We start from the raw sequence: 24,348 nt of genomic DNA, 5'->3' as shown, positions 1-24,348 counted from the left end.
ACATTTGTGACAGCTTTGCCTAGAAGTTGTGCTGCTACATTTTTTGCCAAGTGGCAATGCAACTTGTCGAGCACTGGAATCTGTTGTCACCATGTCACTGAGAACATTTCATTAAGTCTAAGGAATCAAATAAAATTTTATTTATATAGCGCCAAATCATAACAAAAGTTATCTCATAACACTCTACATATAGAGCTGGTTGAAACCAGACTCTTACACTAATTTACAGAAACCAACAGAATCCTCCAGCAGCAAAGGAAGTGTCATTTGTCAACTCAAAAGTGTAATGATTTAAAAGCTGAGCAGTGTGTGACTGAGGAAGTGAGTTGGTCAACGATGACTGTGAACTGTAGAGAAAGGCATAAGATGTCATTTTGTTTGTTAAAGAGATTTCTTTTTTAATGTTACTTTGAATTGGAATTGAAACAATTAGTTTCAGTACTACTGAAAGAAAGTAAACCAGTGGTTCCAACCTTTTTTGGCTCGTGACCCCATTTTAACATCACAAATTTCTCGCAACCCCAGCCTTTTTTTTTTTTTTTTTTTGCTGAAATTAATTAATTAATTAATTAAAATGAAACTAATTTTTTTTATCATTTGCTATACTATTTTGCAAATAAACATTAATGTTAGAGGACATTTAGTCTATATAATGTATATTATTGTGGACAGAGGCAGTAAATCCAGGTGTAGATTACTGCACAAAGGGAGAGTTTTATTTTCCTTGGTCAGGATATGTACAGTCAGTCCAGCTGTGATTTACAAGGAGGACAATTAATACTGAACAAACAAGAACTGAAACTATGAATTATGAAAGAGCTGCAGCATCTGAAACTGACCACAGTGAACATTTGACACACAAACAGAACCACAGTGCTGCAGTTTCAGCTTCAAAGTTTGTCTTTTATGTATGTGATTGTCTCTGTCAACTCACCATATATTTTTTATTAGTTTTTTTTTTTTTTTTTTTAATCAATTACTGAAAATTTCAGGTGACCCCATTTGAATTTCAGGCGACCCCACGTGGGGTCCCAACTCCAAGGTTGAAAAACACTGCTGTAGGTTCTGCTAACATTAACAAATCTCATACAAAATGACTAAAATGACTGCTGTCAGAGTTTGAAAGTGTGATAACTGAAGGAATAAAAGATTTTGAATATCTGTTGGTTCTCCTCTGAGGTGCACGGTAACGCTGGCCTGAAGGCTGATTATGATATTAGAGTCCAGTTTTTTATGTTAATAGAGCAGTAAATGAATTCTGTCTAACCCTGACCCTCGTTCTTCATTTATTGTCCTCCTCAGTTCAAATCAAAGCCACTCTTGTTTTTCCAGTGGTGGAGGTGCTGGAGGACTCTGTGCATGAAGAACAACACCAGAATGACAGTGATTGCCTCAGTGTGTTTGTTCACTGGAGCAGAAGATGCATTTCCAGTCTTACAGGGGTCAAACACTCAAAGTGGGGGGAGGGAAGAAGATCAAGTGTTTGCAGATATGTTCATGCATACCTATGATTCCCACACCCTGGTGTGATCGATGATGGGCTTCACTGCTGAATCTTTGCTGTGGGCTTTCACTAGTGTGACTGGCAGCACGCTGATTGACAGTTTTAGGTTGAGGTTATTTGAATAATATGTGGGCTGAAAGTGTTGCTCATCTGTGACTGAGTTCTCTTGGTGGGAACTGACTGGATGAGCCCTCTGAAACTGACAAATGAGATGAAGCCGTTCTGAGGACGGCCCAGGGACACTTTCAGAATGCTGGGAAACAGAGCTGTCAAACTCATGTTAGTTCAGGGGCCACATTCAGTCCAGTTTGATCTGCCCTGAAGACATTTCAGGTTGTTCATATGTGTTCATGTCATTCACATTTTTTGTGGAAGGGTACTTTGTAAATGTAGATATTTTAAAGTCATTTTACTTCTTACACTAAAAGAAAGAAAAATTTTAAGTTGTCAAGAGAAGTGCAATTTGAACCCTGTCATGCCTGTTACTAAATGTTTTGTAGATCACTGTGGTCTGTATAATGTAATGCACATGTAGAAATAATAAGCTGGAGCAGAGTATTGTTAAAATTGTTTTTCTTAATGGATTTCTGGTTGTTCATGGTTGTTCATTTTGTTAACATTTTCTGAAAGATAGGTTGTAGATGTGACCATTTTCATCATGTACCCCTACCCCTTGGCCCTTCCCCTTCCCCCTACCTCTTGGTCCTTGAACTTGGCACAGGTGCTGGTACACTGGTACAGGCTGAAACATTCCCCTATGAAGTGACACAACCCTTTGAGACCATGCCATCGACATTTCTGGACTGAGTACTGTACTTTTCTGGCTATAAGCTGCACCTGAATATAAGGCGCACCTGACTATAAGCCAGACGGATGATTTAAATATTTATTTCCATCCCTTCGCTGCTTTTTTCCAAACACTGCCTGTACCACGGCAGTAAAACGGCAGGAACAGGCTGGTTCAAAAACCCAGAAAAGTCACTGATCTGTCTTCATCTTCCTTCTGCTCATTAAACCACTGCAGTCATCTTCTTCGGTGTCAGAGTTAAACATCCTCAACGGCTCCGTCACACTCCTTCTACGTCTCTCCTCCGTTGTCTCTCATTGTCACTTGCGTGCAGCAGCTCTTCCCTTCTTTACAGACACATCGATTGGTTTGAACTTCAAAGCTGCATCATGTGCATTTCTTCATGTGTTTTCCATGATGAGGGTTTGTGCAAAATGATTGTTCAAAGTTCAGCTTCAAACTTCTCCTCTTCATCACCTCTTCCACCTGTCTGTCTCACTTTTGCTCTTCCTGCTAGAGCGCCCCCTGGAGGACGTTGGCCCATAAAAATCTATACTCGAGCTGCATCGTTGTATAAGCCGCAGGGTTCAAAGTGAGAAAAAAGTAGCGACTTATAGTCTGGAAAGTATGGTACTCAGTCCCCATTGGTTCTGAGTAGTCTGAGGACCAACGGGAACTTGCTGTTTATAGTACAACAAGAGGCGGCAGTCCTCCTGTCAGCTGCTTTTATGGTGACCTTCGAGAACGTACTAGAATGCATTAGGGCTCCACAGATTGGAAAAGAAGCAGACTCTAATTTTTTTTTAACTTTTGGTATTGAATACACAGGTATTTTTCACCAGAGGTTATAAATAATTCAACACACCAAACACAATCAGATGAATACTCATCTGAAATTATGTCGGAAGAACATTAGGAAAAGGTAGATTTTTGGTCAGCATCAACGTTGCTCTTACTGAAATAATTCCATATAATTGTTTTTCTTTTTGCAATCACATCTTTTCATTTTCAGTGTTTTCCCCTGTCATTTTCAGTTTGTGATTGAGGTGATTTGCTTTATGTTGCCTTATGAAACTGAAGTCGAGTATTGTGTAGTCTTGAAATGCATTGGGTTTTTTTTGTTTGTTTTTTCCTCAGCTCTTGTATTTGTATTCATTTTATTTGTGTTTATGCATAGGTGTAACTCATTCATGGGGAATTCAGCGGTACAGAAGAAGCCTCAGTCTAAACCCAAGAAGCCCCACGTGTCCGGCCACAAAGGAGGCAGCAGTTCCCGAGAACCACAGCCCAAAAGACTGGAGGAGGTTTACACCGCACTCAGACAAGGCCTGAAGTGAGTGACCCTGACGCTGTTAGACACTGTGGACGACACAGATGGACCTCATAAATGCTCCTATACTAGCATGATGTTATCATTGTCCATGCACAGATCAATACATTTTAACATAGAAAGCAAATGTTGGTCCCTTTCACCCATAGTGAGTATCTGGAGGTTCATCAAACAGAGCTGGATAAACTCACATCACTCATGAAGGACATGAAGAGAAATTCTCGTTTGGTGAGAGAGATCAGAATACGTTTTTAATACTTTTTTTCAATATATTATACTTTGCACTTTCCAGGTTGTTCATATCTATTTGGGTTATTCACTTTTTTTTTGAAAGGATAGTTTGTAATTGTAAATATTTTCATTTGGTTTTACTTTTTTACACTAAATCAAAGAGAAAAAAATTGAAGTTGTCTTTGTTTTTAGGTTATTATGTTTAGTTTTGTTTTTTTACCACTATTTTACTGCTCTGACCCACTTGGGATCATCTTGGTCTGTATATGGCCCCTGAACTGGAATTATTTTTAACATCCACGATTATTAGGATCTTCGGTGTAATTTTTGCATTTCACAAATTCGTCTCACCACCCAGATTGGATCCTTTAGCGCGCTGGTTTTGGCCCACAGATTGTATGTTTGACACCCCTGCCATGAGGAAATTATTAATATCTTTTCCATTTTACATGCTAAATGGCAACTTCTTCTACAATTTGTTACCACTAAATATAATGGACTGTAATGCCAACACCACAGTCTACTTTATTTATTTCAAACCCATAGAAATGTACATAATTGGCATTTTCTTTATTTTTCAAAACTTGGCTTGAGATTCACTTGTCGTTTGATGAAAACACAGCTCATGTTTCACATAATTTATTTTAAGCTGGTTTCATATACTCTGCTTTGTATGACTGTTTTATGCCTCCGCTGTGCATCCTCTTCTAATAATGAGGTTGTGTGTCTGTGTCTTGTTTTTCTCTCCAGGGAGTGCTGTATGATCTTGACAAGGTGAGTAGCTGGCAAGGACAGTCCACTGTCAATAACCACTGACTTTTGTGCATGTTCAGGCAATCTTTGATGTGGGAAATGGAAAAATGATAAGAATGGTTGGAGGGAAGAGGGAGGACATAGTGGAGACTGAGGAATACGAAAGGAAGAGAGAACATGGACAGGAGACACATTCCTGTAATGCCAATAATTCTTCCCTTGTTTGTCTTCTTCCAGCAAATCAAAACAATTGAGAGATATATGAGACGTCTGGAGTTTCACATGAGCAAGGTAAGCACAAATAAGAAAACGGAAAATCTTTAAGGCCAGATATGGAGCCACTTTCCTCTAAAAACTCAAAAATGTAAGTTTCCTTCCTGAATTTTCTGACACATTTTCAGCCTTCTTTTAGTGCTCAGTGAAGTCTTTTTCAATAACTTCTTTCACCCTTAGTCATCATAGTTATTAATAATAATAATAATAATAATAATAATAATAATAATAATAATAATAATAATAATAATGATAATAATAATAATAATAATAATAATAATAATAATAACTAGAAGCACTCGGAGAGCGCAGACCTCCGCCAAGGCATATCAACACCCCCCCCCCCCCCCCCCCCCCCCATGTTTGTCTGTCTGTCTGTGTGCAAGATAACTCAAAATGTTATGGATGGATTTGGATGAAAATTTCAGGAAATGTTGATACTGGCACAAGGAACAAATGATTAAATTTTGGTGGTGATTGGGGGGTGGGGGTGGGGGCACTGATCTGCCTTGGCAGAGGTCTGCACTCTAAGAGTGCTTTCCTAGAAAAGAGAGCACAGACCTCCGCCAAGGCAGATCAGTGCCCCCCCACCCCCACCCCCTTTTTGAGTTATTTTGCACATGGACAGACAGACAGACAAACAAACAAACAAACCAACGCTGGCAAACACATAACCTCCTTGGTGGAGGTAATAAATTGCAATTATAAAGCACTTTTCATTCAACTGAATCTCAAAGTACAGAAAGAAAAAGGTCATGGTTTTTAGTGGGTAGTGTTCTTTAGTTCTTGTTTTGATAGAAGATTCCAGATATTTGACTGTTGAAGTGGTCCATGCCAAGGTTGCCAGGTTGAATAATGATTTTCCAACATCCTGCCTTCATAGTCCCCTCCCTGGCTGCCAGTTGGGGACAATAAAACTCCACCCCAGTTGCAAGACTTGGTGCTTTTCCTTCACATGCACATTTGTAGTGTTGTACAGGCCTCCCTCTGTGTGTGTCGACTCAGATGTGACAGCAGGCAATCAGGACACACGCCCCAAAAAACAGCACCATTCCAGATGTAACCATGGTGACCTGTAGACAGAGCCTTTGGATTCTAAGGAGCTCCAAAAAGCCAGCTACTGGATGATATTAACCCTTGACATTACCCACAGGCCTGGTGTAGAAACAGGATGGAATACAAACACAACTGTATGACGGAAGAGTGTTTGTGAAAGGTTGAAGGCAACGGTGAATGTAGGCCGGGGAAGTGAGCAGACTGCAGAAAGGAGCAATTTAAAGGCCCTCTGAAGACGAGACACAAAGAAAAGCTGGTGGTACGGTTGTACTAGAAACTCAGGAAGTCTGTCTACGTGCTCGGGTGTTGGAAAGAAAAAACACAAGCAGGTTTGATGCTTGTTCCATTTTCTAAGGTTGTTGCAGAATGCATTTCTGAGGGCACAAAACTCTTCTCCTGTTTCCTCCAGCTCTGCACAAAAATAGAGTTGAACTCACTTTTAAATATTTGAAATAGTGAAAGATTACATGATTTATCATGCCAGGAAGGTAAAAATCCTGAAAGGCTGAAGCAGAACTTGAAAGTAAGCTAAATATAGCACTGTCTCTGCTCTTTGATTCTAACTATACACACACGCATGTTGCTAAACTATTTTCATTGACAGCTTGCCTTTGTAGGACATTAGACTGAAGAGCTGAAATGAAGTTTGGAGTCTCTGAATGATCAGAAAACATCATTGCTGTATTTGTGTCATAATGTTATTGCATTCAAAGATAGGATGCCTTAAAAATGCCAGATGCAACCTGAAATTCCATCCTGGAATATCAGGTTATAAAGGCTCAAATCAAAAAAAGATTGGGTGGTATATTAAAATTTAAAGCAATGATGAATAGATGATCTTAGACCTATAGGTCTATTACACAGTAAACTATATGATGAAACATAAGAAAAACAACATTTCCCAAAAGTGGGGACGCCAGTTTGTAAAGTTTTAAATTCTTTTCTTAACACTTAATTTATTTTATTTAATTTTATTGGTTTATTTAACAGGAACATTGTACATTTATTCACATTGCTGTAAATGCACCAGAGTTAGCCTAATAGCTATTTTTAGGGATGCACTGATCCGATACCAGTATTGGGCATCGGCTCCAATACTCAGTGTGTGTACTCGTAAAAGTAATCTGATACAAATGCAACAATACCACTTACAGCCGTGTGACATTCCCAGTTCAGTGCAGCAGGTACGAGGAGGAGGAAGAATGTGTGTGAGTGTGAAGAGTGTGGAGAATGAACCAAATAAATGAGGGTAATAAAAGTAAGGCTGACTGACAGTACCGTTCAGACACAGACAGATACAGACGCAGCCTTCTGTCCGTCCTCTGCGTACTTTCATCTGTTTTCCAGGTGATGGAGGATGAGTACCCAGACAGAGAATACCAGCAGAACTGTGGAGGTAGAGGATCTGTTCAAAGAGCCACTGTGGGGGTTAGAGAAAAACTACTGACACACTTAGGACATCTACCCAGAAAAACTACTGACACATTTAGGACATCTACCCAGAAAAACTACTGACACATTTAGGACAACTACCCAGAAAAACTACTGACACATTTAGGACAACTACCCAGAAAAACTACTGACACATTTAGGACAACTACCCAGAAAAACTACTGACACATTTAGGACAACTACCCAGAAAAACTGCTGACACACTTAGGACAACTACCCAGAAAAACTACTGACACATTTAGGACAACTACCCAGAAAAACTACTGACACACTTAGGACAACTACCCAGAAAAACTACTGACACACTTAGGACAACTACCCAGAAAAACTACTGACACACTTAGGACAACTACCCAGAAAAACTACTGACACATTTAGGACATCTACCCAGAAAAACTACTGACACATTTAGGACAACTACCCAGAAAAACTACTGACACATTTAGGACAACTACCCAGAAAAACTACTGACATATTTAGGACAACTACCCAGAAAAACTACTGACACACTTAGGACAACTACCCAGAAAAACTACTGACACATTTAGGACAACTACCCAGAAAAACTACTGACACACTTAGGACAACTACCCAGAAAAACTACTGACACACTTAGGACAACTACCCAGAAAAACTACTGACACACTTAGGACAACTACCCAGAAAAACTACTGACACACTTAGGACAACTACCCAGAAAAACTACTGACACATTTAGGACAACTACCCAGAAAAACTACTGACACACTTAGGACAACTACCCAGAAAAACTACTGACACATTTAGGACAACTACCCAGAAAAACTACTGACACATTTAGGACAACTACCCAGAAAAACTACTGACACACTTAGGACAACTACCCAGAAAAACTACTGACACACTTAGGACAACTACCCAGAAAAACTACTGACACACTTAGGACAACTACCCAGAAAAACTACTGACACATTTAGGACAACTACCCAGAAAAACTACTGACACATTTAGGACAACTACCCAGAAAAACTACTGACACACTTAGGACAACTACCCAGAAAAACTACTGATACACTTAGGACAACTACCCAGAAAAACTACTGACACATTTAGGACAACTATCCAGAAAAACTACTGACACATTTAGGACAACTACCCAGAAAAACTACTGACACATTTAGGACAACTACCCAGAAAAACTACTGACACATTTAGGACAACTACCCAGAAAAACTACTGACACATTTAGGACAACTACCCAGAAAAACTACTGACACACTTAGGACAACTACCCAGAAAAACTACTGACACATTTAGGACAACTACCCAGAAAAACTACTGACACATTTAGGACAACTACCCAGAAAAACTACTGACACACTTAGGACAACTACCCAGAAAAACTACTGACACATTTAGGACAACTACCCAGAAAAACTACTGACACATTTAGGACAACTACCCAGAGAAACTACTGACACATTTAGGACAACTACCCAGAAAAACTACTGACACATTTAGGACAACTACCCAGAAAAACTACTGACACATTTAGGACAACTACCCAGAAAAACTACTGACACACTTAGGACAACTACCCAGAAAAACTACTGACACACTTAGGACAACTACCCAGAAAAACTACTGACACATTTAGGACAACTACCCAGAAAAACTACTGACACACTTAGGACAACTACCCAGAAAAACTACTGACACATTTAGGACAACTACCCAGAAAAACTACTGACACATTTAGGACAACTACCCAGAAAAACTACTGACACATTTAGGACAACTACCCAGAAAAACTACTGACACATTTAGGACAACTACCCAGAAAAACTACTGACACATTTAGGACAACTACCCAGAAAAACTACTGACACATTTAGGACAACTACCCAGAAAAACTACTGACACATTTAGGACAACTACCCAGAAAAACTACTGACACATTTAGGACAACTACCCAGGGCTGGGCTGGTTTCCATCCTGCTCATAATATTATGGAGGTACGGAGCGGTGCAGACCACCGCCAGCAGAAGTGAAAACCAAACTTCTAACTCATTTGTCTTTTCTCTTCCTGCTGAAGCTAAACTTTTAAACCTTACAGAGAAAACGCTGCAGCATTAGTATCACATTAGTGTTTCCTCTGTTTTCTCGATGTTTGTTATTACTGACTTCCTTCTTCTTCATTAAACTTTCCTCTTCTTCGTGGTATTTGTCCAGTATGGTTAATTCAGAGCGGCCCCCCCTGGTGGGTTAATTGACAAACACTCATTCCAACACATTAAATGTCAGTAGCAGCACTTTGTTCCAGTCAGACTAATGACAACGACAATAAAGCACATTTACTAAAGGAACGAACAACTGGAATGGGATTACTAAGGACTAGGATCAGGACTCAGTATCGGCAAGTACTCAAATGGAAGTACTCGTACTCAGTCTGGAAAAAAGTGGTATCACTGCATCCCTAGCTGTTTTTCATCTGCAGTCCCTGGACAGTTGTTGAATTGTCACACTTAAAGGTAGCTGTCGCTGACGGGTGGAAAGTATGCCATTCTAGTTGCCATGGTGAATCGGTGAATCTGTGAACGATGTCAGGGTCTATCTAGGAGGCCGTGTGCCTGCACTTATCTAGGATGAGTTACACCTTACACCACCAAGTTACACTCATTTCAGAAAGGTAAACCCATATATTATATAGACTCATTAGACATAGAGTGAAATATTTCAAGCATTATTTCTTGAAATTTTGATGATTATGTCTTTTAGATAATGAAAACCCAAAATCTAGTGTCTCAGAAAATTAGAATATTGCATAAAATCAATAAAAAAACACATATTTAAAACAGAAATGTCAGGCTTCTGAAAAGTCTGTTCATTTCTAAGTACTCCAGACTTGGTTGGGCCTCATTTTACACAAATTACTGCATCAATTCGGCGTGTGATGGAGGTGATCAGCCTGTGGCGCTGCTCAGGTGGAATGGAAGCCCAGGTTGCGTTGATAGTGGCCTTCAGCTCATCTGCATTGTTAAATAAATAAATTATACTTGTAAACTTACTCAACTAGATGTCACTACATATCACACATTGGACCATAAAGTACATTTTTCTATGCCAGTGTCTCCCAGACTTAAGGTCCAAATCAAAATTGGTGGTTGCCTCATTACTGTTGTATCCACAACCCATTGGCAGAGTAAAGTAAATAACAGTGCTCTGATTTATGGATTAATTTTCCTAGTTAAAATACAGAAGCATTCTTAGAACAATGCATGAACTGAACACTGTCAAAAACGTTTAGTAAATAAGAAGGCTATACATAGGACACTAGAATAAAGCTCATTTCAGCAGCTCTGTGTTTAGGGACAGCTGAGTGTCTTTGTGTGGGACAGCGGAGGGATGACTTCACATTCATCCATCAGCATGTTGTTACTGTGGCTGCATTTGTGACTGGCGTCGGCCAGCTCCTTTGTTCCTGTTGTCGTGGCTTCTTTGCCTGCAGATGTCCAAGTGGTAATTGGTGCACATGGAGGAAGCAGGTGGTGTTCAGCAACACCCTGATGACGTCCTGCGCAGGACAGGGGTCTGCTGTGTGTGGGCTGTTGGCCCTTCGGAACAGCAGGGGCATCATCATCATTAAAAAGATGTGACAGAGACTGAAGGTGGAAAGTGGGACTGCCAGGCATCTCCTCTCACTTTAGATCAAGGGTGTCGAACATATGGCCCATGGGCCAAAACTGGCCCAAGTTAAGATCGAATCAGGCCTGTGGGATGAATTTGTGAAATACAAAAATTACACTGAAGCTATATTAAACAAGATATATCTTGTTTGAGACCAACCTGAAATGTCGCAAGAGAAATAAGTGCAATTATGTGGCTCAGGAGGTAGAGCAGGTTGTCCAATAACTGAAGGGTTGGTGGTTTGAATCCCGCTCTGTCCCTGTTGTTATCAAGAAAACCATGAAAAATGGCTAGATATCAGCTTTTAAAATAAACTCTGATGCGCTATTTTTGTTGATATCATTATATTTGTCCAACCAAATGTACCTTTAGATGTACCAGGCAGTAAAATGAACAAGAAATTGAAGAAAACAAGAGTGGTCTAATAATTTTTTCCACAACTGTATGATATGTTTGCCGTTATAGGGTTAAGAGGGTGCAGATATTTTTTTATGGCTTATATGTCAAGCCAGGTTTACAATGAGGTATCTCTTTAGATGAGATCAGCAATGTCAAAGGCCAATGATTTCTAATAGGAAAGTCGTGGATTCATTGGCAGCTGTGTGTTAATATGATTAGGGCTGTGTATCGGCAAGAATCTGGAGATATGATACAAATCACAATACTAGGATCACGATACGATATATCACAATGTATCATGATATTGTTAAAAAGGCAATTTTTAGTGGTTTTCTTTCTTTTTTAAAAGATTGTATCCTGGAAGAATGGAATTACAGCAGAAATCTGCACAAATACTAAACACACTTTTATCTGATCCCAACAGGATCTAATGTTCTATCACAAAATGTTCCTGTGTTCAAACTGAAATTCTGTTTTACAGACATTCCAGTTTCAGATCCTGTTCAAATGTTCAGATTCTATTAGTTCACAACTAACCTGAGAACAGTATTTTAGTTGAATCCCAACAAAGGAACTAACATTATTTAATAAAAGAGTGTGAAATAATAATAAATAAAATAGAAACAAAAAAGAAAACAAAAATGAACCTCCATAATATAATATATGCATTTGAATAAATACCTAAAAATATCGATACAGTACTTTTTAATATTGATACAGTATTGTGAAATGAAATATTGTGATATATTGCAGAACTGATATCTTCTTACAGCCCTAAATATGATGGGGCTTCTACTTGTTGATGCGACTCAGAGGAAGTCTTTCACCTGTCTGTTCTCACTAGAATGCATGAATGCATGAACATGTTTATTCCTTTTTCCACATTTTCTGCCTTTGCCCTTCTTTGTCTGTTTTTCTTTTCCTCTTTTGCCTCTTTCATTTCCTGGGGTGGACTGAGCCCGAGGCACAGCGGTATGCTGATGGTGTCCTCTGGACTGGAGCTTGACTGACCTTCAAAAGGACATTTCCTTAAAGCCAGCAAGAGGCTATTCTAATTAGGCTTAATTAGTAGATAATGATATGATTACTGATTGCTGCAGACTAATGATAACTATTCATCAGCCTCCAGATTGTGAAAGCTGAGTTTTGTTGTTGACGCTGAAAATTTTCTTCTGGAGATGTATCACCATCTGTGCTGTTGGTTTGCAAACTTTACATACTGTGAAAAGTTGTCAAGTACCATTATAATGACTGAAAATACATTAGTATAGACCTAAACTGTGCAGTTCATACAGGCTAACAGGCAAATAGATTCTTATTTGGAGCTACAGTTTTAGTGTTTTAGACCTCTGAATAGTATCTTGCCATCATATTTTAGCTTATTGTGAACAGGCTTAATTGGAATCAAAAAATATTAAGCTAAATTTAAATCTCACTCCAAGGATCTCATGGTTCAGATGTTTGTTTAGGTGATTTTTTGTAGTATTTCAATAGCAGTTGTTGTTTCATGAGGTGTCTATATTGTTAAGTTCACATAGGGCTGGGTGCTATGGTTACAAATGTCATTAGAATAAAAGTTTTATTACTGATACTGACCAATAAGGAAAGGTTTTATTATAAAACCTTTTCTTATTGGTCAATATCAATAATTGTCACAATAAATGTCAAATCATTCTTTCTTGTAAATTCTTGTTTTTGATCCTGAAAATATAAAAAAACTGGACAGTTTGTGGTTTTACACTATTTGTAAAAGATGTTATAAGATGAAAGATATGGAAAGCATACACTAGTTCATGGTTTTTAAGTATTCAGGAAAGCTGCAACAAGGCAAAATTCCATAAAAGGGGCAACAAGAAAATCACAAGCTGAAAACTAGAAATGCGCAGACCTGCGCCAAGGCAAATCAGAGCCCCCCCTTTGTTTTAGTGTGATTTTTCACACTAAAACACAGATAAAATCTGCAGTTGTCATTATTTATAGGTTAGTATGATACTGTTTTACTGATCTGACTTAATTGAGATGTGATTGGTCTGTATGTGGAACCTGAATTAAAATAATTTGAACATCTTTGACTATTAATATCTTAAGTGTAATTTTTGCATTGCACAAATTCCTTCCAGGGGCCAGATTGGACCCTCTAGCAGGCTGGATTTGGCCCCCGGGCCGCATGTTTGACACCTGTGGTGTAGAGGTTTCTAGTCCATGTCTGTGTCTGCCTACACAACTGAATGAAAAAGGGACTGTGTATATGAAAGCCTGCTCGTCCTTGTGGCTGATTCATTAGATTAAGGGTCTCTGTTGTGTGTTTGATTTTAGGTGGATGAGCTGTATGAGGCATTCTGCATCCAGAGCCGTCTAAGGGATGGGGCTAGCCGGATGAAGCAAGCCTTCTCCTCCTCCCCCACCACTAAAGGCACCAAAGAGAGCATTGCAGAGGTCAACCGCCGCTACAAAGAATACACTGAGGTACAGTAGCAGGGAAAATGCAAGGATCTGCCCGTTCCTCTGGAGAAATGTGCAGAAAATATTCCTTTTTAGCTCACCAGCCGATAGACTGTGAGTTACTGTGAGGGCAATGTGTGCATCGTCTTCGTTGTCGTCTTCATTGTTGTCTTCGTCGTTGTGTTCATTAGCAATTTCTTCAAACATCTTCTCCGGTGAAACTACTGATTGGATTCATTTCACATTTTTTATGTAGCTTCCTTGGGACAATGTCTACAAAGTTTGTTTACTGTTTTCATAAATTTTGGTTTTTGAATTTTTGATGACTTTTTGAAATATTGCAAATGTGCCTTAACTTATATTTTGATCACTTATAACATGGAAATTATTAGAGATATCAACATAGTAACTATTAAGGACTGATAGGAAGTCATTTATGGACTTTGATTTAATTTGCTGAGTTATCCTCCAGTAAAACGTATGCATCACAATATCACAGGAAAGACAAGACAAGTACTCTTACTAAGATGCAACAAGAAACTACAGGAGATACGTGCACATAATTAAAAACACACCTGAGGGGCAAGGACCTCTGTGCCCAGATGAAGAGTGGAAGTATCTTAAAGTAGTAATGCTCGTGTCTGACCCCTTGGACACTCAATTAGGAATGAGGACATACGTTACATCAGGTGACATATCTGTAAGCCTGCGCCTTTTTGAACTTACAAGCTATCGATTGCTATGGGCAACAGCATTGTACAGATGTTCAGGAAAGGGCTGCATAAATCAAGATTGAAGAAAAAAAAATGGATAAGGCGGAGACTAAAGCAAAGGGTCTCTATTGGGAGAGGCTCAATGTGACTGCTAAGCAAAGGTATTTGGAGAAGGTCAGCGATATGAAGGATATAGACCCCTATGAGCTACTGGTGTTCACCGGTGTAGGTCCGACTGATGCAGGATCTGGACTCTGCCCCCCTGGACCTACATGCAGTTAGTTAACCATCTCCTTTTCGGCATAAGTTACAACACCGTGCGAGAATTCAAAAGCCTCAAGTCCCTTGACAGCTATGGACAGATTTGCTGAGGCTGGGTTCAAGGTTTGTCGATCTACAAGCCCAATGACTGAAAACACTGTGATGCTGGCAGAGGTCAGCCCGTAGACATTGCAATGTTTCCGTGTTGTAATCCAGGGGGTAGTAATGGTGAAATGCTATCAACATTGTTTCATAGTCAACAGACAGCATCGTTTATGTTTTTCATGTTTCCTTCCTACATTCTCGTTCCATGTATGTGTGAAGTGACTGGGGTTCAGTTCTAGTTCAGTGATGGTCTGGTTAGTGTGTTGGCTGGGTTAGTGTGTGGGAATTGTAAATGCATTAAACTAGTCGAAAACCCTAAATTACCTACCTCTGGGTCTCTACGTTTGTTCTGTCAATCATGGGAGTAATGGGAACAGTTTTTAACGCAACAGTGTCTCCCAGGCATCTTAAACCAGATGGATTTTACAGACAATTTACAAAAACAATGAACGCACTGCTATGGGACTGTTGGCGCCTGTATGTTCAAAATGGCAAAATGGGGCGGGGACGCTGGTCGTTACATCATCTCCTCAATCCTAATAGTTTGGTCCCTTTTATACAAATGCGGTCAGTTCTGGCTTATTGCAACATTGCAATGGCCAAATCACAGGCACCTAGTTTCAGACAGCAGTTCAGGAACTAATGGCTGACATTATGGTTTCTTTGTCTAATAAATATGTATATATTTTATTATAAGAAAAATGTGCTCAAAACACTAAGGGTCTGATTTACTAAGATCGCAAATAACAGGTGCAAATGTGCTTGCTTGCACAAAAAAATGTGCGTGCTATTGATTTGCGTGTCATAGGTGATCAACTAAGATTGCCTGTGCAAATGACAACATATGCAAAGTCTTGGAGACCGCCCTATTTAAATGAGGATTTTGTGTGCGTTAGTGGTTGCTGTCATGGAGACAGTACGCTGTAAAAACTGCTCTGGGATGTGCCAGGGGAGCAGGTCTTTTCGGACCCTGGGCGTTGGGAGCATGAGACGGTTCGCATCCAGCCTGGACACTTTGAACCCTGGGATAAAGACATTTCGGACCAGACACACTTTGAAAGTTGCGTTTCAGAAAGCTGGGTACAGTCATTGGTGATGTACATCTCATGATCTTGAAATCCTACTATGGTGGATGTTCTGTGTCCGCATGTCCTGACGTTGCAGCACGGGAGGGCGTACGGGTGCAATGCCACTGTTGCACCATGCGAGGGCGCTATCATACAATGGTGTTACTGGTACAATGCCGCTAGTTAATGTAATTTATCTTATACATATTTAGAATATCTTCTTATAAACTAATTAATGTAAACATGAATGGGGGAGGAGTTTAAAATCTGCTATGCCGTGAATGAAGCATCAAAATCACTGCAAAATTGTATAGCTGAGTCACAGAGTTTTGGGGGAGGGGCTTACACAGATTACCCCTTGCCACTCTCACCAGATGATGAGAAACCAGTCTAATTGTGCCCGGTAGGCTTGTGAGGTGGAACATCTTGACAGGGGAGGTGAACCGTCCAGACTTCAGGTGTGAACCACAGGAGGTGAACCACCTGTGTGTGAAATGTCTGGCAACCCTCGCCACAACAACGGCAGCTAGTTTTGTGCGGAGCTGTGTCAGTTCAGACCTGCCTTTCAGACGCGCTAAATATAGACGCAAAATCAGCCACCGCAATCAGTTTCAGGTTTGGTAAGTCACATTGCACGCACTAAATAGATATTTGCATGTACACCTCCCAATAATTTTGCGTGTTCTGGTAAAAACGCCCATATTGCATATTCATCAAGGCAAACACACTAAGGGCCTGATTTACTAAAGGTTTGCACGTGTAAAAATGTGCGCAAACTTGACTGCACACGCAAAAACACCTTGAAGCTGATCTACTAAAGGCGGCCATACACTGTGCGATTATTTCGATCGTTGCACGCAGCTCCATCTCAAACTGTGCGAATCAGTCGTACAGTCAGGCTCACGATTCCTGTTCTCACACTGCACGGACCGACGCTCGTATGCGACCTGACTGCTCACACTGTAGGACCATACACCACAGGACGCACAACACGTTTGAGTGTTGTATCCGGAAATACAACGTTAAAATACCAAGGAATCTGAAAAAGTACATAGACGATTGTGTATTGGCGTGAGTCATGAAATGGTAGTGCTAAACAAAAACCAACGAGCTGCTTTGGTAATATGTGCCATTATCTGCGGGGAATCAAAAAAGAAGAAAAGACAACGATGCGTTTGGTGCAGGCATTGGTTGTCCAGATGTGGACAGTATGGGCTGTCAATCCTACAGCAGGAACTAGAGGTAAGCTGCAAAAGCTAAACTGCACTAGGACAACAGCCAGCTACTGTTAGCTTGTACGCTACTGTACGCGTCTGTGTTCGCGCATGCACAGTGTGAGAATTTGAGGCACATCGGTTCGTGGCACTGCTTTGACAGTACGATACACTCACGAGGAGTGAGCAGGATTTCAAACAGCTCCGTTTTCCTTGTGAACACACGATTGCTGGTCGTGAGGTGGTCGTGAGGTGCTAATCGCTTCTCTTTACCCCATGTACACTGCACGAAGCACGACACACGATTAAAGGCACATCGGGCCCGATCCCAGAAAGAGTCGCACGAGTGAGAAATCGTCTCTAAACTCGCACAGTGTAAGGCCGCCTTAACAGGACGCACTGAGGTTTGCGTCTCTCAAATGAGCAACACAGCTCGCACAACACATTTAGCGTGTTTGCCCTGATGAATATGTAATATGGGTGTTTCTGCCAGAACGCACAAAATTATTGGGAGGAGTAAATGCAAATAATTATTTAGCGCGTGCAATGTGATTTACTAAACCTGAAACTGATTGCGGTGGCTGATTTTGCGTCTATAGTTAGCGCGTCTGAAAGGCAGGTTTGAACTTCACTCTAAACTGGCTGCAGTAGTTGTGGGGAGGAGGAGGCATAATAATAATAATAATAATCTTTATTTATATAGCACTTTTCATACATTAAAAACTGTAGCACAAAGTGCTTTACATATCAGTTTAAAAATCAGTACCGCCCCCCACCCACTCACCCACACCCACCCACTCACCCGCACACACACACACACACACACACACACACACACACACACACACACACACACACACACACACATATGCAAACCCACAAGCTCACACATACTTCAGAAGACTGGCTGAGCACGGGTAGACCAGAACAAAAATGTACAAGTAAAAGTAAAAGAGGAGGCGCTGTCTCAGGGAGCCGTCCGCACCAGCAGGCAGCCGCCGACCCCGGCGACCAGGCACCAGCAACACAGCCCCGCATCCCAACTAGTGGGAGAGGGCCAACTGGGGCCCCCACCCACCAGAAAGGAGCGGAACCCAGTGAGAGAAGGTGCCACAGCCCCCGGAGTCCACAGCGGCATGGAGGGCTCCCTCTGATGAAACACCAGAGAACAAGAAACATTAAAAAGATATAAAAGAATTGATTTAGAGAAGCTAAATTTCAGACATAAATGAAAATAATGAAAATATTAAACATTAAAATGATAAAACAGAAGCACTGGTTTAAAGAATCTTAAGATATATATATTAAATATAACTATAAAACCTTTGAGTAGATAAAACAGAAGCATCAGTTAAAAGGCAAATTAAAAAGGTGGCTCTTGAGCCTGGTTTTAAAAATGTCTCCATTCTCTGCGGTCTGAGGTTCCCTTCAGGCTGTTCCATAGTCCAGGAGCAGAATGCTGAAAAGCTGCCTGGCCATGGGTTTTTGTGTTGGCTTTTGGAACTGTTCAAAGGCCGGTGCCAGAGGAGCTCAGGGTCCGCCAGGGTTCATAAGGTAAAAGTAAGTCTAAAAGATGAGAAGGCACAAGACCATTAAGACATTTAAAGACTATTAAAAGGACCTTAAAATCAATCCTGAAACACACAGGGAGCCAATGCAGTGATTTTAAAACCGGTGTAATGTGAGCCCGCCTTCTGGTCTTCGTCAGCACTCGAGCGGCTGAATTTTGAAGAAGTTGGAGTTGTGAGATTCTATCTTTGGGAAGAGCAGAAAGCAGGGCATTCCAGTAGTCAATCCTACTGGAAATAAAAGCATGCATCAGCATCTCTGTGTTGGTTCGAGAGAGAACTGGACGGACTCTGGATATGTTCTGAAGATGGTAAAAACCTGTTTTTACAATAGATTTAATGTGTGGGATGAAAGTCAGCTCAGAGTCAAAGATAACACCCAGGTTTTTTGCCTGTACAGATGGGTTGAAAGAGTATGCTTGTAGTTTTGGTAAGAATTTCTCTCTCGTAGCCTCAGGACCGATAACTAAAACTTCGGTTTTAATTTTTTTCTGATTTTTCTGATTTTAAGACCCTTTTTAGTTTCCTGCAGAGCTGTGGCAGGTCAGTTTTTATCAGTGGTCCAACACCAACACTGTCTCGCAGCGCGGAGCGTTTCAGTAGACTGCTCAGCCTGAACACCTGGCTCCAGCTGACCTGCCGCACTGGGGACTTTGGTTTTATCGACAATTTTAACCTCTTGTGGAACCGCCCCTCCTTCTACAGGGCCGATGGTGTCCACCCAAACAAACTGGGCAGCTCTATACTAGCTGGAAACATTCAGTCCACTTTACACTCTGCCCCACGTGACTGACTGTTTACACCACACACCCCTACACCTGTGTGTCCCCCCTCACCTACTAAAACAGCTCACAGCTCCCCCCTTTGGTCACACAGCACACTCCCTGCAATACCACACCCTCCCAGTCACATCCCGGTTTGGACAACACACTGACTCCTCAGACACCCACCAGAAGTACCCCGCTCAGTGGACCCAGACAAACTAATCACTCTCACAGTCACTAACTCCGAAGCAACCACACCTCTAACCAATAACTCATCTGCAACCTTCAGTATGGCACTTCTAAACGTCTGCTCTCTTTCAAATAAGCCTTTTATTGTTAATGACCTGATTTTAGATCTTCGGATTGATTGTTTATTCTTAACAGAGACATGGCTGAGCACGGACACACCAGCAGTTCTCACCGAGGCCTCCCCACCAAATTTTAACTTTGTATTTTCTATTAGAAAGGGCAAGAAAGGTGGTGGTACTGCCTCAAACGCCTCTGATGCACACACACACACACACACACACACACATACACACACACGCACGCACACACACACACACACACACACACTTTATGGGACTCTTCCACTCCTGATGATTGTGATTAAAAATACACACTGACATTTGGCTACAGTGTGACAAAATTATGTGTGTGACAGTCATTCAATCCAAGTCCCCCCCCCCCCGCATGCATGCGCGCACACACACACACACACACACACACACACACACACACACACACACACACCTTTAAAAGGAAAAATAAATAAATGAATGAGTGAGTCATGCCATACCTTCTACGACTAAACTCCTCCATCCGTACATTTCTGTGCATCTGGATCCCTCAGTCTCTGTTCTCATTAGTGCTGGTTTATCCCACTGCAGTGTTTACACTGTATTGTGTCCAGTAGTGCACACAAATTCCTCATTTAAATAGGGCGGTCTGCAAGACTTTGCACCTGTTGTAATTTGCGCAAGCAATCTGAGTAAATCACCCGCAAACCGTGGTCACACCCCACATGCAAAATTCTAGATTGTGCAAGCTAATTAGCACACACAAACAGCCCAGTGTGTGTTCACTGTTCAGATCCCAGATGGTGTAAATCATAACAATATGCATTATACAAAATCAGTAAGTCACAAACACCTGCTCTGTTAAGCCTATTTACAGTGTGATATGGAAGGACTGTTTGTCAGTGTGTGGATGTGACTTGGTAGTTGCACCTGTCGTCAGTCCCACAGCCTCGTCTGCTGCTTCGTCACTCTCCACAGATAACTTGATTACTGTTGTTGTTGCCTTGTGTGACAAAGGGCTGTTTTATGTGATCTGTCCTTATCTGTGTTACCTTCGCAGAACATGAGCACATTTGAGAGTGAACTGGAGAACCTGCTTGGGGAGTTTCATATCAGAATGAAAGGTGAGCGACAGCTCTGCACGGTTTTAGATGAAAACCACTCAACAGTTCTTTCAACTGAGACATTTAGCTTTTCACATGTATTTCTACTAAAGGTAACAGTAATGCATCTGGGTAACTGCAACGAGAAATGATGATCAGAATATTATCTGTGCACAGAGCTGATCATTTCCATATTTGATCAGTAGACACCAGTGGGACAGGTTTCAGGTCCTGAGGCAGATGATCCAGGTCCCTGTGCATTTCCTTTAACAATACCTACATTTTCTTTATTGTAATCAACTGGGTTCAGTTAATGTTCTTCCAAACAGAGTTAAAACACAAGAAAAATGTATTCAAGACACTTTACATAAAACTGCCAAAACTGCTAATCTATTTCCTCCTTCTTGTCAGGTTTGGCTGGTTTTGCGAGACTGTGTCCAGGAGATCAGTATGAAGTAAGTTCATTTTTACAACAACATTTACACTGACATTAAAGCAGTCTATGACTTTCATCACAAATTTTTCTTTAAATTTGTAAAACCTGAGTGATAGCCTCCTTATCACTAATCCATTAGTTTTTCCATGCTAATACGCCTGAAGCACTTCCCTCACTGTGAACAACTTCGAAGTTGACTCTGTCACAAGCCATGTGCTTGTTTACATACCAAACGGAAACCAAACTGTCACTCGGGCCTTTTCGGAATTCCACGTAGCCGCAGCAGCAAGAAGCAAAGAAGCCGTTTCCATGTTTGTTGCTGCTGGGGCCATATTTTTATCTGTCATATTAGTTTATTTTCATTAGCAGTGGCAGATCCGGAAGAAAGGGGTGGGGGGGGGGTGGGGGGGTGCTACATATACATACATATGTGATATCCTTCTCTGATGTAAATGTCACATCCCAAGAAGTACCAAGACAAGGATATGGCAAATAGGTCACAATTTTGCAAACAGTGCATCATTTTATAAAAGGATACAGTCTACTCTCGTTATACCGCCAACTTCCGTTCACGGCCAAATTGGTATAACGAAAATGGCGTTACAACGGGTTGCATCCATAATGTGCATGTCTTTACTATATGATGTCTATGCTGCCTCCGTTAACCCGTTCTAATTGCGTTTCTAAATAAATCTTGATTCTGTTATGTTGTAAGGGATCATTTAAAGTGGGGAAACATTTTAAGCATTATTATACCGTGTCGGGAAATGACACCCCATCTTGAGGCTTTGGCTTAATCCCACGTCCTCTTCCCGACATCCTGACCTACTGAGTGTTCTGCGATAAATGAACGGTGGCCGTTCCGTAGACCTACTCGTAGCTTGTCGCAATCAGCGTCTGGCGCGTTTGTTTCAGTGCATTGTTAAAATTTATGTGCACTCGATGGCAATCACGCTGGTGGTATAACGGTCGGGAAATCAATGGTATAAGTGATGTTTGTGCATGGAACTGGGCTGGCGGATGGCGATAGGCGGAAATGGTGGTATAACGGCGGGCGGTTTAACGATTGTAGACTGTACAATGTTCCATGAACACCCAAATCCAGCTGAAACTGAAGAATGTCAGTGCTAAACAAGCTCCTCCAACCAAGGTTATTATCGTTAATGAAAACTAACAAAATGACGACAACTAGAATTGTAAAAACATTTTCGTTAACTGAAATAAATAAAAACTATAATTAAAAGGAAAAAAATCATAACTAACTGAAACTGTATTGTGTGTTTACGAAACTAAAACAGATAAAAATTATGGATGAAATTCCCTTCGTTTTCATCTTTGTCTGTGTTAGACTGACATGAAATCGATTTATTTCACTCAAGCAATTTTCTCTGCTGTCACCATATGATATTTAAGGGTCCGTCACTTGTGTTCACTTGTGGTTTCCAGTCGTCTTCTGGTCCCCACTCTACCTGGAAACATGGAGACTAAAGTTGGGAGAAAGCAGCAGAGTCCTGTCTGGGATTTATTTGAATACGACGACAGAGAAGAAGAGAAAAGAGACGACAAAACTAAAACTAAGCATTTAGAAAATAACGAAAACTAATAAAAACTAGCAAATCTGCTCTAAAAACTAATTCAAACTAACTGAATTAGAGAAAAAAAGTCAAAACTAAATGAAACTAAACTAGAATGAAAAATCCAAAACTATTAGAACCTTGGCTCCAACTTCTTTATCCCTTCCAGAGTCCTTTGTCGCTGAGGCTGACTGTACATTACACATCATACATACATGATATACACTCCAAATGCCATCTGTGCACAGTCTGCCGATGCACTGCTGCACATGGAGAGTGCACTGTGCACGAAAGATGGCCTTTTCAACTTTTTCATGTTGAAATTTTGTACTTGCGTCATTTGATTTTCCAACAAAAATCAGTTGCACAAATTTATTGTTTGGGAGATCATTCCAGGGGCAGATGTGTATTGGTTCCACATACTGGATATTATCATATTGATCTTTCATAATCAGTATCAGAAAAAACAAATTCTGGCATTCTGTAATGCATTCATTATTATGATAGTGTTTAGTTCTTAAGTTAGAGAATCACAATATATAATCTTACAAATAGAAGTCTTTATTGTGTCACTGAACTTAAATGCTTTTATGTCTTTTAGATTTTCATGCGATATGGTCGTCAGCGCTGGAAGTTGAAGGGAAGGATTGAAGTGAATTCACGACAGAGCTGGGATGGTGATGAGATGGTTTTCATGCCCCTCATCACTGACCTCATCAACATCAAGGTACTGCAGAAATCCAAAAACCCAGACAGCTTCTCATCTCAAATCTTCCTGCATTGTACTGCAGTGAATTCCACCTCCCAAACACCAGTGACTGACGAACTCTGATCTGATTCACATGTGCTTTGTCATCATCACTGTGACTAGCACTCACAGTGGATAGTAGATGTGTCAAGTGTTCATTACAGACCACAGTTTTACCTCCGCCAGGAGGTATTATGATCACTTTGCTTTGTGTGTTTGTGTGTTTGTTTGTTTGTTGTTAGCAACTTTAGGGAAAAACTCTTCCCCCCATCTTTCCCAAATCTTCCCCACAGATAGGCCTAGGCCCTGGGACCAACCCATTCCATTTTGGTCCCAGTAGGCCAAAGTTCAAGGTCACAGCAAGGTCACAACATCTACCGTTTTCCATCTGTCATCATTGAGACATTTTCCAAAATTCATAAAAAATTCAAAATGACTTCGATTACCCTCTAATTGGATCCACCTGTAGCTTAGAACAATATCTTGTGTCTGGCACAAAACTGTCCACATCCACTGTGGAATGTGGACTCTGTGCACATTTACATTGAACATTGAAAATCCCATTTACCACACATTTAAAATTAGAACTCAGCCAAGATTGAT

General features: G+C 40.7%; 1 protein-coding gene across 2 annotated transcripts in view; it reads left to right on the top strand.

Moving 5' to 3' along the window:
* ripor2 (RHO family interacting cell polarization regulator 2) overlaps positions 1-24,348 on the top strand; it is a 144,166-nt gene that overhangs the window by 94,685 nt on the left and 25,133 nt on the right. For both annotated transcript variants that reach the window (XM_030147432.1, XM_030147433.1), the window contains exons 3-10: positions 3,469-3,624; positions 3,771-3,849; positions 4,603-4,626; positions 4,843-4,896; positions 13,768-13,917; positions 20,945-21,008; positions 21,399-21,442; positions 23,599-23,724. In XM_030147432.1, the coding sequence (XP_030003292.1) occupies positions 3,469-3,624; positions 3,771-3,849; positions 4,603-4,626; positions 4,843-4,896; positions 13,768-13,917; positions 20,945-21,008; positions 21,399-21,442; positions 23,599-23,724 (697 nt within the window). The remainder of the gene's footprint in view (positions 1-3,468; positions 3,625-3,770; positions 3,850-4,602; positions 4,627-4,842; positions 4,897-13,767; positions 13,918-20,944; positions 21,009-21,398; positions 21,443-23,598; positions 23,725-24,348) is intronic.

The sequence above is a fragment of the Sphaeramia orbicularis genome, chromosome 11, assembly GCF_902148855.1.
Source record: "Sphaeramia orbicularis chromosome 11, fSphaOr1.1, whole genome shotgun sequence".
Taxonomy (NCBI): domain Eukaryota; kingdom Metazoa; phylum Chordata; class Actinopteri; order Kurtiformes; family Apogonidae; genus Sphaeramia; species Sphaeramia orbicularis.
This window is presented reverse-complemented; position numbering and strand designations above follow the sequence as displayed.